The 14,651-nt window shown below is 44.8% G+C and overlaps 1 protein-coding gene across 2 annotated transcripts in view; it reads left to right on the top strand.

Moving 5' to 3' along the window:
• The window catches only part of ATPAF1 (ATP synthase mitochondrial F1 complex assembly factor 1), a 249,810-nt gene that overhangs the window by 18,683 nt on the left and 216,476 nt on the right, over nt 1-14,651 (top strand). For both annotated transcript variants that reach the window (XM_069642259.1, XM_069642258.1), the window contains one exon: nt 9,425-9,487. In XM_069642259.1, the coding sequence (XP_069498360.1) occupies nt 9,425-9,487 (63 nt within the window). The remainder of the gene's footprint in view (nt 1-9,424; nt 9,488-14,651) is intronic.

Below are 14,651 nucleotides of genomic sequence, written 5' to 3' on the forward strand. Positions count from 1 at the left end.
ATTCTTGTGCAGTAAAATCAGGTTGCATATATCTTTTTTGAATACAGTCACCAGTTCAAGGGTGGTAGACCCTGTTATTCATGCAGAGACATTCAGTTAAGGAATTGCTTATTAAACTAACCATGTTACCAGAACCAACCATGTTACCAGAATACATTTCTGAATAGCGGAATACAAATTCATGTGACAGTATGAACCTATAACTACATTCAGGATAACCCTCGGTTTTACTCACCTAGTATGACCTAATGTTGCAATAAACTATTAAGGTTGTGTTTCAGATCAGTGGCACACAGATTGAGGTAAGAAATAACTCTCTTACTTATTTTAGGATGCCACAAGGCAGACCAAGGTTAGTAAAACTCATTCATGATAACATTCCGTTATACTAGGTGAGTAAGAGGCAGGTCATTATAAGTACATATGTAGGAAGAGTTATGATATGATAAGTCATTTATAATGCACCTGTACGCAATTGTTCCTGAAGAAAGCTGTTCAAACAAGTACATATTTTACTTTAGAGTGGTAGAAAGGTTCCATGGCCTTCAGATAAGACACCCTAGAGGGATTCCAGCAATGGGCCTGGGTGAACTGGCTGGGAGATTTCCCAATCACATGAATCACCCCCAAAGCTTCACAGGAATCCCCAAAGGCTTGAGGTAAGTAATACTCCAGCCAACACAGTATCTCAGCACAGAAGAAGAGTTTGCAGCAGGACGTCTTTAGGATCTGCAGACAAAAACCTGGTTGATGAATTCCTTGTCTTGAAGACTAAAGATAGGACACTAGAGCGGAATTTGCAGCAGGGATCAACGGGGAAGACTCCAGGCAAGGGTTTCTTCGTGGCTGGATGCAGTTTTCTGGTTTTGGCACCCTTTTGAGGAGCCGGGAGGATACTGAATATCATGGTCAGATTCTTGTTACTTATCAGGGCCAGCACTCTGGTAAGAGGACTTCAAGGAGGTCCAGAAGTATGCCAAGTTTCAGCGGGATTCGGAAGACCGTACACCGCACAGTGGCTCAAGAGCCCAGGGTATTGGGCTATTGCAGCCCGGCAATGTCGCTGTACTTTGTGGGATGGCTCAAAAGGCAGGACTTCTTGAGTCTGGAGGATCTCACCAGGCTCTGGGTCTAGGTCGTCATTTTCGGGTCCCCCCAGGTCGCTTGGAAGGAAGGGTAACAGCAGGCTCTGGTTACACAGCAGGCTCTCTGGTAGCTGGAAATCACTACAGCTGTTGTTTCTTCATCTTCTTCTTCGGCTCCAGTGGTCGACTTCTCAGCAGCTTCCAGGTTCGGAGTATTTAACAGGAACTACAGCACACCACGTGCATTTTCTCCCTGCATTTTACAGCAAGGGGGGGTCTTGGTGTTCAATCAGACAGCCAGCCCCCCATTGAGACTGTGCTCCTTTCGGGCAAGGTGAAAGACAAAGGGTTGCAGAGGTTTGGACTCCTCCCTCACATCCTGCCTTCTCAGACACTCTGGCGCCTTGGCAAGGAATACAGAGGATTCCTGCCAAAGACAACTTCCACTGAGGTTGTTCCCACCTAGAATGGCAGGGGAAGACCTCAGAAACAGCAAGCACACATGAAATGGTGAAAAAAAAGGAGCCCACCATTTTAGCAAAAAGGTGGCCTTCTGTACATTACCGAGGCTGAATTAATAGCGTGTAAGTAATAAAGACTAAAAGTAATAAAGGTAAAACCACTGCCTCTAGCCATTCATGTACCCCCATCACTTCACATAATGTGGGGATGCTGGCTCAATTGTACAAAATGTAAAGGGGATGAAAAGTGAGACTCAAGGTTGTAGGGTTTCAGCTTCTTTACAGCCCACATGACCGCGTGTGCCTCTTTTTCTATGACAGCCCAGTTCCTTTCTCTTTTTGTCAACTGCCTGCTAATGTAGGGGACAGGTTGCTCTACCCCTTCATAGTTCAGCTGCTCCAATCCCAAAACCACAGGCGTCTGTCTGGAAAATTGAACTCCTGACCATAGTCTGGCACTTCAGAACTGGGACCCATGCACAAACCATCCTTTAAATCCTGAAAGGAGGTTTGATAGGCGGGGGTCCAAGTTGCCTTCTTTGGCATTTTCTTGGAGGTTACATCATTCAGGGGAATGGCAATGGTCCCCTACCCTCTGATGAATGACCAGTTGTACCCGGTGAGACCTAAACGGGCTCGCACCTGCGTCTGTGTGATGGGGATGTCCCAATCCTTCAGAGCCTGCACCTTTGCGTCGAGGTAGTTTCTTACCACCACCAACCAGGTGGCCTAGGTAAGTCACTGTGCCCTGCACTATCTGGCACTTCGAGGCCTTGCTAGTCTGACCTGCATTCTTCAGCGCCTGAAGCACTTGTTTCAGGTTGGATAAGTAATCCTCCCAGGTGTGGCTGAAGACAGCAATTTCATCTAAGTAGGCGACACTGAAGTTTTCCAGACCGGACAAAACCTGGTTAATCATATGCTGAAAAGTGTCAGGGGCATTCTTCAATCCGAAGGGCATCACAGTTAACTGATAATGTCCTTCTGGGGTTGTGAATGCTGACCTCTCTCTCGCTCCATCTATCAAGCCGACCTGCCATTAACCTGCTGTGAGGTCAAAGGTACTCATGTACTTGCCAGCGCCAATGAGCTCATCTGCCCAAAGAGTGGGGTGAGCATCTGTCTTCGTGACATAATTGAGCCCCCAGTAGGCCACACAAAAGCAAACTTAAGTCTTTCCATCACTGGTATTTTTAGGGACCAATACCACTGCGCTAGCCCAAGGGCTGTGGGATGGCTCTATCACTCCAAGGGACAGCATCTTGGAAACATCCTCCTTGATGGTGTCCCTGACCTTATCGGACATCTGGTGAATCCTACTCTTCACCGGCGTACTGTCTCCATCCAGTGTTCACATCATGGGTACACCAATTTGTGCGACTGGGAGTCATAGAAAACGGACCGGAAAACTGTCCCAGTAAACGGTGACAGTCTGTCAGTTGCTATTCTGACATGTCCATTGAAAGGTGTACCCTCTTCAACTGACCCATCTGTGGCTTTAGTGTGCAAGAGATCGCAGAGGCGATAGGTCTCCTCCTCAGTCTCTCCTGTCACTAATGCCATGACCAAGTGATCCCGGCTATAATTAGGTTTTAGCCGGTTGACGTGAAGAATCCGGCACATAAATGAGATAATTCACCTCACTGACCTTTTCTAGCACACAGTAAGGCCCAGTCCACTTGTCCTGAAGGGCACCGGGTTTGACGGGCTCCATAATCCACACCATGGAGAAAAGACCGTCACTGTGGCCTTCTGGTCGTGCCAGTGCTTAATCAGCTCCTGACTGGCCTTTAGGGTCTTGGTCGATTGTTCCACGTACTTTGCCATTCTAGACCGCAGGCTGAGTACATGGTCCACCACATCTCGTGTAGAGTATGAGGGTTTGCTTTCCAATCCCTCTTTCACTAACTGAGGGGACCTCATACAGTGTGTTCCAAACATAAGCTCAAAGGGGCTAAACCATACCATGTCCTGTGTCACCTCCCTGCAGGCGAACACAAGGCATGGTGTTGGGTAAGATTTTCATAGCAATGATCAATCTTCCTGACCTGTGTCAACCCCAGAACATTTTGCTTTTACTGGTGGATTATATTTCCTTATACTTCTGTGAGTGGGAGCCCGGGTGCTATTTTGAAGACTCTCCATAGTATCTTTTAAAAGTTATCATCTTTGAGGACATTTTGGCAATACATGCCTATTTTCCTGGGTTGCCCTAGGGGCTCCCCTTTTAATTTTCTCTGGCTAACCTTGTGAGAACTACAGTTCCCAAGGGTAGAAAGGATCTTTGGATCCTTTTTATATTTTATTAAGTGAGACCAGCACCCCCCACCTTATGTGGAATGCTGGTGAGATAATGAGTATCCGCTTTCTCATTTTAAATGTAACATTTATGTTAAAAGGACAAACGTACCTTTTAATGGCTGGGCCCAGTGAACCTTTTTATTAATTTAGTGCACTTTTACCGCAGGCCGTTTGCACAGCCCCGGTAAAGGCGCCCATAGGTGCTCTTTTTACCAAAATGGCCCTGTCTTGGTTTTTTACCATTTTAGTGTTCCTTCTCCTTTCATGTTCCTTCCCCTGACATCCAGGGTGGAAAACACCTTTTGTGTGATTTTATTTATGTATTTATTTTTAAAACTTTTAAATCTTCGGTGGGAGTCCCATGGGCTCCACAGCAAGGCTCCAGAGTGTCTGTGAAGACAGGAAGCGAGGGTGGAGTCCAAAACTCTGCAGCCCTTTGTCATCCAGCCTGAGTGCGAGATTCCAGATGAAACTGGAAGGCTGGCTGTCCTGAAAGGATTGCCAACCCCGCCCAAGTTTGAATGTTGCAGGGCTGTTTGATTGGCTGGGTTACTGCATAAGAGTCTGAACCTGGAATCTGAAGAGGTAAATCGTCCACTGGAACCAAAACTGAAGATGAAGAATTCACGGCTGAAATGATTTCCAGAGACCGGGGAGCCTGCTGTAGCCCTTCCTTCCAATCGACCCTGGGACTCTGAAAGCGACGACCCCGACCCAGAGCTTGGTGAGACCCACTTGACCATAGAAGATCTGCATTTTCAGCCATCCCACGCCGTGCTGCGACCTTGCAAGGCTAAAATACCCTGGGTCCTCGAGCCATTGTGCGGTGCACGGTCTTCCGAATTCTGAATCTTGCTGAAACTTCGTGGGCATCCTGATGGATCTCCAGAGGCACGATTCCACACCGAAAAAAATCCCCTTAACAGAATGCTGGACCTTGCAGATGACGAGAATCCGACCAGCGATAGTCTGTCTTCTTTGATCCTGAAAGGGGCCAAATCCACAGAGCCGCATCCAGCCATGAGGAACACCTTGCCTAGAGCCTTCCCTGTGATCCTCGCTGCAAAAGTCTGTCCCGTATCCTGTCTTCTGTCTTCTTAATGGAGTAATTCAACAACCAGGTTTTTGGCTGCAGATCCTGAAGTCCACCTGCTGCAAAATCGTCTGTGCTGAGGTACTGTGCTGGCTTGGGTATTTACTTACCTTAAGTCTCTTGTGATTCCTGTGTAGTTTTGGGGTGTTTTCTGTGATTGGGAGGCTTCTCGTCCTGTTCACCCAGGCCCACTGCTGGACTCCTCCTAGGGTGCCTTCTGTGAAGCCCCGGGACCCTCAAATAACTCTAAAGTAAAATACTCACCTGACCAGGAACTCTGACCTTTGCTACTTAAGAACCTATCCTGACACTGCCTGTTGGACACTAGACCCTAGTGACCCCCTTCTGCCACTGAGAACACTCATGCTCCAAGAATAAGAGACTATTAAATGATTGGGCCTTTTGCCTAGAAAAGATAATAAGTGTTTACAAGTTACTTACTAGTAAAAGAGTTGGTTGGTAACAGTTACAAACAGTATTACGTATCTTAGAAATGTTCTGCCATTCTGAAAAGTTTGTATATATAAGGTTGTTCTACTTGCCTTCTGCCATTCTGAAAAGGTTATTTATTTTACTCACCTGTGAATTGGTTGTGCCTTCACCAAAAGTAATGCTGTTGGTTTCACTTCACTATTCCTGTTACTCTAAATGTATGAGTGTCCCCCCAACTGGGTCTTGCTTCCCCTGACTTGCTGTTAGCATGTCCAGAATAAGCCTGCCTTAGGTTTTACCTACCTAGAATAACCTTGAGTCGTACATAAAGTGTAGCACTGGGATTTGCTTTCCCTGGTCTGTTTTAGAAAGACAGAGTCTTAGGTTTACATCAGCCTTTAAGTTGCTGATGGCCCCTGTGAAGCGTATAGGTTTACTTACCCGAGTACAACTGTGTTATCCTAAAATGAGTTAGTTATTGCTTCCATTAGTCTGTGAACTGAAAAGCAACTGTAATTGAATATATCCCCCCCGAGATCCAACTCCCCTAGAATAACTGTGTTATCATGACTCTGTTATAGGATTATACTGTTCCATGTATCTGTGTTTCACTAGGTCAGTAAAGTATATTGTCCAGCTGATATGACTATGTGATATCTTGCTGAGCGTCACGGTACCACTGATATGGTCTACTACCCCAGTATTACTGAAAGTAATCTTAAAGTAACTATTGGTTTCGACTTCCCTAGAACTTCCCTAGAACTCCTGTTAGGTGTTTCAAATTAGGTTATATGCTTTGGTCTGCGCACCTTCAAGCATAGTGTTATGTTTTCATAATTTTGGTTATATATAATGTGATGGTACTTATCTCCCCCAAGATTCATCTAGGCCTACGTGTATTTAAATAAACAATTTATTTTTACAATACATAGTGTTTGAGTGTTTCTTTGGACCATTTGTATTACAATTTCATTCATACTGATTCTACAGCCCTCTCTCTCTCCTAAGATAAACCTGGCGGCTCTGTCTATGCTGCCCTGAACAGCCTTATATAAAAGTGGAGTCTTGTACTGCCTCAGTTTAATGGTTTTACTAAGCCCTTAGTTGGACTTCAGAAAAACTGTCCTCACACATGGCAGGGGAATATCCCATTTTCTCCTATGGTTCTGTTCCAAGCCACCTATCGTGCCTTTCAGGGTCTCGTTGAACCGCTCAACAAGCCCATTTTGTTTGTGGATGGAAGGATGTAGAGAACCAATAGGTGACTCCACACTCTTCCCACATAGCCTTCATATACGCTGATATGAAGTTTGATCCCCCGTCAGAAACAAATTCCTTGGGAAATCCAACACTGGAGAATATCCCAGTCAGAGCCTTCGCAACCACAGGGATTTTGATGCTCCTCAGAGTTTCAGCTTCAGGGTATCTTGTGGTGTGGTCTACCACCACCAACATATATCTGTTCCCTGAGCTGGTTTGAGAATCCAAAGGACCCACAATATCCATGCCTATTCTCTCGAAATGCCGGCCAACCACGGGTAGTGGAGTTAAGGAGTCTTTGTGGCACCACCTGACGTGCCAGATGCATGACAAGTCGGGTAGGATTGGACTAATTCCTTAACATTTACGCCGCACTGCGGCCTGTAAACATGCGCAGACAACCGGACTGATGTCTTAGTCACTCCCAAGTGACCTGCTAAAGGAATATTCTGTGGCATGGGGTATCACCAAACTTCTGGTACCCTTGACCTCAGAAATCTTTGGCTCACTGTACAGGAGTCCTTCCTCCCAGTACACTTTGAAAAGTCCAGGGGCATTGCCCTTAGCCTGCTCCTCCGCCTGCTTATGCAGACCCGCCAGAGTGCGACCCTCTTTCTGGGCTGTGAAGAAGTCAGTCTGACTTGGGCCCCCAGTTTATGCGAACTAATCTAGCTTGGGCAGACCTTCAGATCTGCAGCCCCCTGGTCCTCCACCTCTGGTTCCTGCTCTGCACCAGGGAACTCTGAAGTCACAGGGTCCCCTGCTACAAAAGTAGGGGCCTCAGTGGCTACTAGCCCATCTCCCGCAGGAGTAGATGATACAGTTGTCTGTGGAACTGGACTAGAGGCTACCAGCCTCGCCGTTCCTTGTCACTGTAGGTGTAGGTGTATCTGACCTTGGTCTGCCTGGTGCAATCCTAAATTAGCATAGTTATTGCTTACCTTAACCCGGGTTCCAGTAATCTGAAAAGCAACTGTAATTGTATATTACACCATAAGGACTTACACACCTGGTATAACTGTGTGTTATCCTGAATGTAGTTATAGGTTCATACTGTTCCATGAATATGTTTTCTACTATTCATAAAAGCTTCCTGATAACCGGTTTGGTTTACAAAGTGATTCCTTGTTTGAGTGTCACTGCCTGACTGATAGGGCTTACTACTCATGACTTGCTGTAAAGTAATCTAAAAGTAATTTATGGTTTTACTCCCCATGAATAGGTGTGTCCTATCCTGAATGTGTTTGATAGGGTCTGATGTCCCTAGAAATACTGTTGGATTGCTGAACAGGGTCTATTTCTTTGGTCTGTGTACTTTAAAGCACTGTGTTTTGTTTGTACAATGCGTTTATGACTCTATCACAAAGTACTTACCGCAAGACTTAACTTGGCCTAAGTGTATTTATAATAAACGTTTATTTTTTATAATCCTTCTGGTTGTAAGTGTTTCTGCTGAATCATTTATATGTGTCTCTCTCCCTCCCAAGATAAGCCTGGCTGATCTGTCTATGCAACCAAATACTCATGTGATACAGCCTTAAATTGAGAGTTGGGGTTTGTACTGTCTTGGTTGTGGTATAGTTTTACTAGTTGGACTTCAGAAAAACTGTCTTAACATCATGCACCCATATAACTGTCATTTGAAAAGAGATAGAGGACACAGAGCACTCATTATTGGTGGCAGATCACAGAAAGAGTGTTAATGGAAGCCTCACATGTGGCTGGCATAGGATGCTTGCACTGCTGAAAGCATCTACTAATTCCAACTAGTCATTTACCCAAAAGGTGCCTCCCTCTAGGGCAGGCTAGTTTGGTATGAGGACCTTCGGCTTTGTGTCCAAAAATTGGGCACCTCATTATCCTAGGCCATCTGATCAATTGAAGTATAGATGAGGGAGAAGATTTAAAGATTGGCTTCAGGCAATTAGAAATAGTCCTGCATTTGGCAAATACGCTGCTGGTTGGGGCAGTACTTGTGTCTACGTTGTGAATATTGAGCAAAATGTGGAATCCTGGAAGTGGCTACAGTGTATTCCCTCATTTGTTTAAACCACCCTCGGAGATGGGATTCGTGCCCACCTTACTTGATTTTCACTAGGTCCAGCAAGACACAGTCTACAAGTAGGGGCCAGGCATATAGTTGTTCTCCCTCCGTCACCACTAATAGAGCACTGTTTACCTCTTTATTTTAGGTTTCCAACCTGGAACTAAAACTACGCAGATAAATGCCTACTCACTTCCAAGGTAACAGTGGCTGAAGATGTACAGGGTCTTGGACATAATTACCTACTTCAATTCCTCTTGGTAATTTAGGAACTTTAGAAAACACCAGCGTGAAGTCCTTTCATAATTTCTTTGGATGCTTTAAGGGTCGGGTAACCACCAAGGAGCTCTGTTCAGACTTATCAAAAGATCATACCAACTTGCCAGATATGCAGATCGTGAAGGTAATATCAAATGCTCTGCTCCCCCACCCAGTCCCAGTTGTCTGTCATTCGGAGGCTTCATCCAGGCTTGTAGGTGTGACTCAATTGGAGAACAGATGTTTGTGAACATGGACCCAGGAGGGAATAATTCCTCTTTGGGACCTTGCAAAGTGGGTCGGTCATGTGAGTGCATGGGGAGAGGAATTTTATTTTTGGTGCATCTCCCCCTTTAATAGAATAGAGGATTGAACTGTCTGTGCATAATCTTTAACCAAACACCCATTCCACTTACCTCTTTTCTGAAATATTTTCTTTCTCTAGTTTTCATCCACAAGTATTCTAAATACCTTTTTCATTTTGTTACAGAGTCTCAGTGGAATCCTAAATATTGGGATGGTGAAAGACAAAACAGCTGATGAGATAAGAGAGGTAATCGTTTAAAATAAAAAGTAACAATATGACCATAGGTTGCAAAATAAATTACTGTACAGACATTTGGTACAAAATGCAATTTCACTTTCAGATTCAGTTGTTTCTGTAGTTATATGTCCATGAGAAAATGTTTACGACTGAAACTAGGTCAATGGGATGTAAATTAAAGATGACAACGATTAATACTGTTGGGGACGGACCCCCAGGAGGGACACTGGAAGTCCACAGACTTGATGGGCTCAACACCCTCCCCCAGAATACGTGGAGGAGTCAGTCAAGGGCAAGTTCAAACTGTGGTTTATTACAGACAAAACAAACCAGGATCAGCACAGGAGCAGAAAATATTCATGCACATCTCGCTCTTCCTCCGCTCGCAGGCCGGTTTCACTTTCAAATGATGTCAGCACTTTGCCACAACTTGGGCCCCTCTCCAGAAAACTTATTGGGCCAAGTAATTGGGTATTGAGTATGTTATAACCTATATAGGACATTATAGATGTTATTCTACTTGCACCCGCATGTCAGGTGGCTAGCCTGTCCCGTCTCCATGACGTTTATCTTCTACATTGTTGCAGAGTAATGGTCTCATCATTGGCCCGTGCCCCCCTTCCATCCACCCGTGGATACTAAACTGTGATTGTTTGTTTGTATATTTATTTATAGTGTGCACCAGACCCGGGGGCATCAGGGCGCAAGACATAAAAATACGTTCAGCTTGGTTACAAGGTACATGTAATACATTGGGAAACATAGGGACAACGTAGTTTACATGATGGTATAAGTACATAGTAATAGGAGTTAATATACAGAAAAGTGTCTAGTAGGGACTAAAACACAGAAAAACAATATACAGAAAATGTACAGTGGGGAAGGGTATGTAACAGTCAGGTACATAATTAGCAGAATACTAGGGCTATCCTCAATATGTTAAGAGACAACTTGGGTGTGGCTATGTCATGTCAGTATGTCAATTTACTTGTCATTTTCTTTCAGCCAGTTAGTCATATTCTGTCTAAATTTGGCAAAGGTTTGCTGTTCTCTTAGGCCAGGAGGCAAAGAGTTCCACATTTGAGGTGCCTTGACCTGGAAGCTATGTCCCCCGATGGTGGACAGTTTAAAACGTGGTACCAGGAGGCAGTTGGAGTTGGCTGATCTAGTTGGTCTGTGGGAGGTTTCTCTGATAATCCTATCAGTTAAATATGGCAGAGCTTTATTATTTAGGCATTTGTAAGTGAGGGTAGCCATTTTGAGTCGAATTTGGTCAAAAGTAGATAGCCATTGATATTTTCTCCTTGTGGAAGAGTACTGCTCTCAACGTGTTGTTCTGGAGTACCTGTATTTTTTGGATGATATGTTTACTCGCGCCAACATAAAGGGCATTACAATAATCCAGTTTGGAGAGTATGAGGGCTCTGGAGAGAATTAGACAGCTGTTGGTGGAGAGACATTTTTTGCTTGCTCTGATTGATTTACACATGTATGCAGTAGCCGATGGCAGGCAGTTGACTTGTTTAGTAAAGCTAAGGGTGGCATCTAGGTAGACGCCTAACGTCTTCACCTCTTTGGCTACTTTGATGTCATTACCATCAATGGTGAAGTAGGCATAGGACGGGCTTAATTTGGACAGGTGGGCCGATGTGCCTAGGATAAGAGGCTCTGTTTTGTCGTCGTTCAGGCATAGTCCATGGGTGGCCATCCATGCCTGAATGATGCTATAAATTCTATTCACCAAGTCCAGGGAATAATCTCCGGTGAGAGGTAGGAGGATTTGGGTATCGTCTGCGTAGTTCGTGCAGGCAATACCCAAATGGTCCATTTCATCAAAGAGGGGCTTGGTGAATACATTATAGAGAGTCGTAAGAGATTGGATTCCAGGAAATTCTGAATTTGAATGTATGCCACTTTGTCAAGAATCTTTAAGAGAAATAGCATGGTCGTTATGGGTCTGTAAATTGTGGGTATGGTTGGGTCAAGGGTTTGCTTTTTGAAGAGTGGTAGTACCCAGGATTCTTTCAAATTGTTAGGGACTGTACCAGATGTGAATGAGGCGTTAATAAGTTTAGATATGAAGGGTGCGAGTTCTCTAGCTGTGTCCTTGATGAGTTGTGCTGGGCATTGGTCGCCCTTACAGTTGGATGGTTTGAGTCCAAGTATAACCTTCTCCACATCAATAACAGAGACTTTTGAGAAGCAGAAACGTATTTCTTGTTTGTGGTGAGGCAGCGATACTTTACTGGGAGTAGTTTGAGGTGCTAGTGAGGCTTTCTTATGGGCAATTTTAGTTTGTAAATTGGAGACTTTATTGGTAAGTGTGTGCTGAATACTGGAGCACCACATTTTATCATTGATACAATTTTCTTGCGGTAGGATAGGTGTTTCTAGATGTTTTTTAGGTTTACTTTTCCTTAGTTTAAGAGGTGCAATATCGTCAAGGGCAATAGTCATGGCTTTGTTATATTGTTCGACTAGAGAGTTAGGGTCCAAGTTATCAGGTAAGGAGTTAAGGTTAGGTAGTATGTAAGGAAGTAGTTTGTCTGCAGTCATATTATTTTTTGTTCCTCGTAAGAGTAGGTGGGGCAGGTGAAGTAGTTAGTTGCCAGTGTGAATGATAGAAGATGATAGTCAGCCCAGATTTGAGGAGCGATGGACGTGGTAATAGTACAGTTATACTCTGCAATTCAATCGAGAGTTCATCCTTTGTCATGTGTAGGTAGGTTTACTTTTTGGGTAAAGCCTAGCTTCTGGGTATTAGCAATGGCAATGGATTGGATGTCCTTAAGTGTCGTTATAGCCTAAATTAAAATCACCTAGCACTAGAGTTTGGGAAGTGTTTTTTAAGTTGTTAGACAAGGCCATGGAAATTTCTTCAGGGAAGTTTCCAATGGGACCTGGTGGTCTATAGGTGAGATGAATATTCAGCGTTTGGGAGTTGGCAATGGGTATTTTGACAGTTAGGCATTGGCAAGATTTCAGAGTAGGAGTGGTGGCTAATTTCATGGAGAGGTTAGTTTTGGCAATAATTGCTATTCCTCCACCTCGAGAGACATGTCTATCTGCTCTCAGGATAGTGTAATTGTCGAGGACTGCCAGAGACGGGGCCGGGCCTGCAGCCTCATGTAGCCAGGTTTCTGTAATGGCCAGGAAATCAAAGTTATCTGTTAGGATGATGTCAGATATTTCAGTTGCGTGTGCAACTAGAGACCTTGCATTTATTAGAGCTCCTATGAGGTTATGTAGATGGCTTTCTGATGCCAATGATCCATTGGAGCTAGGCTTGACTATAATAGTGTGCCTAGGAGGGTTGGGTTTAGGAATTCTAAATTTGGCCAAGCCTAGGTTAGGCACTGAGGTTACCCTATGGGTTAGGCTCTTTTTCAGATAGTTTAGTTGCTGTATTTCTTTAGCAGGTAATTCGTGCAACTTAGATAATCGTGCTCGCAATCTTACATTTCTATCAATGGTACTGCATGGTACCTGTGTGAGCGAGGCTTCTTGCTGTGGGCTAATCTTTTGTGAGGATATGGCTAACATAGTAGGGAGAATAGGAGTACTATTGAGGGTCGTCATATAAGTGAGCATAGTAGTCGGGGGTGTTAATGATCAGGGTGCTAACCTGTGATACTAAGATGATGTGGAGGGCATTGTGTAATATTAGCTGCACTATCTTGGTGCAAGCACCTGGTGGGAGTCTAATGGGACACCGAAGGTACATAGTGACAGTAGGTAGTAGGCAGTCCGAGTTAGACACCGAGGACTGATGGTAGGCTAATTCAGGAATACAGTAAGGCACACCAGCTAACGCAGGGCTAGACTAATACAGTAGGGTGTACAGTAGATGCAGGGCCAGGCTAATACAGTGGGGCAGCATTAGTCATAAGAGGAGACAGGAGTGACATAGTGGCAGAGCAGATATTACAAATAATGCATAACTTGTGGTTAGTTAGGACATTTAAAAGTATACATATATGTCTCGTCGGAACGGCACGCAACATAGAAAGCAGCAGCACTTAGAAGTTCAATGTCTCAGTAGTGCTTACCAGTTCAGTATGTTCATGGCGTCGGCAGCGTAGGGGTGTTGGGCGGCATGACGGGATGCTAAGGGTTAGAAAGCTTAGCGGAGGGGCAGGGACGTAGTAGAAAAGGTTTAGGGCTCGTGGCCCAAGGATCGAAAAGGCACAAGACAGGCGCACAACAGGCTTTGTGCCTTAGCAGGTGTGCCTTTGCTGGTGGGCCAGCGTTTGCCTGCCGGCTCCGGATAATTGCCCAATCACGTTGCTTTGCTGAGCAGGGGAGGACGTTAGGCAGCAGATTGGACTGTGTGGCAAGGATCGGTCATTTTGAAGTACCATAACCTCATGTCAGGCAACGGCGGTCCACACAAATGCAGATTAAATTGCAAAATCTTCGTTTTGGGCCAAAGTGGAATCTCGTTAGGGCTACGAGCGCACATAGGGTTAATTGCGCAGTGGAATTATAATTTGCGCAGGGTCCGTACTAAACTGTGATTGGTCAGTGCTGTCGCCCCAGGCCTGGAACTTGAACTAGCTCACAGCACTTTGTGCACCTCTTCACGGTGATGGGAATGGCTGTGTCTGCATTGTAAATTGCGTGTACCATCTTTCGATCATGAGAATGTGCCTCATACGTTGCAACAAATGTCGCTGTCTGCGCTTGTTTTCAGCTGGGAGTGGCTTTCTTCCCCACCGTCTATTGCTCTACATTGTCTGCTTCGGCTGCCTCACGTGTTCAGAGACCACAAATTTGAGCAGCTCTGAATTAGGAGGATTTATTTGTATATTCTGCAGCTGGTCCCTTTGTCGCCTGGGGACTGGAATGTCATCCGTATCTCTTGTCTTTGGCTGCAGATCCTGTCTTGCACGTCTTACTCGGTCAGCTCAGCTCATCGCTTGCTCAGAGGCCTAAGGCTTGCTCTAACTTTCCTAAAGCTTATCATGCAGTTTCTACAGTGTCCATGCTATAATACATTTCCATAGGTTAGTCACACTTTGCTCTGTCATGTCCCATAGGTGCTCCTGGAGTTGCATAGTCATGTTTAAGCATCTGCAAGCCTTGCTCAGGATTTCTTGTCTCGCGATTTCTGCTTTGCTGCGTTTAGCTAATGGCAAAAATAATAAAAGCAATGTGTGTATGTGTGTGTGTG

Source organism: Ambystoma mexicanum, chromosome 1q (genome assembly GCF_040938575.1).
Source record: "Ambystoma mexicanum isolate Mex_15411 chromosome 1q, UKY_AmexF1_1, whole genome shotgun sequence".
Classification (NCBI taxonomy): domain Eukaryota; kingdom Metazoa; phylum Chordata; class Amphibia; order Caudata; family Ambystomatidae; genus Ambystoma; species Ambystoma mexicanum.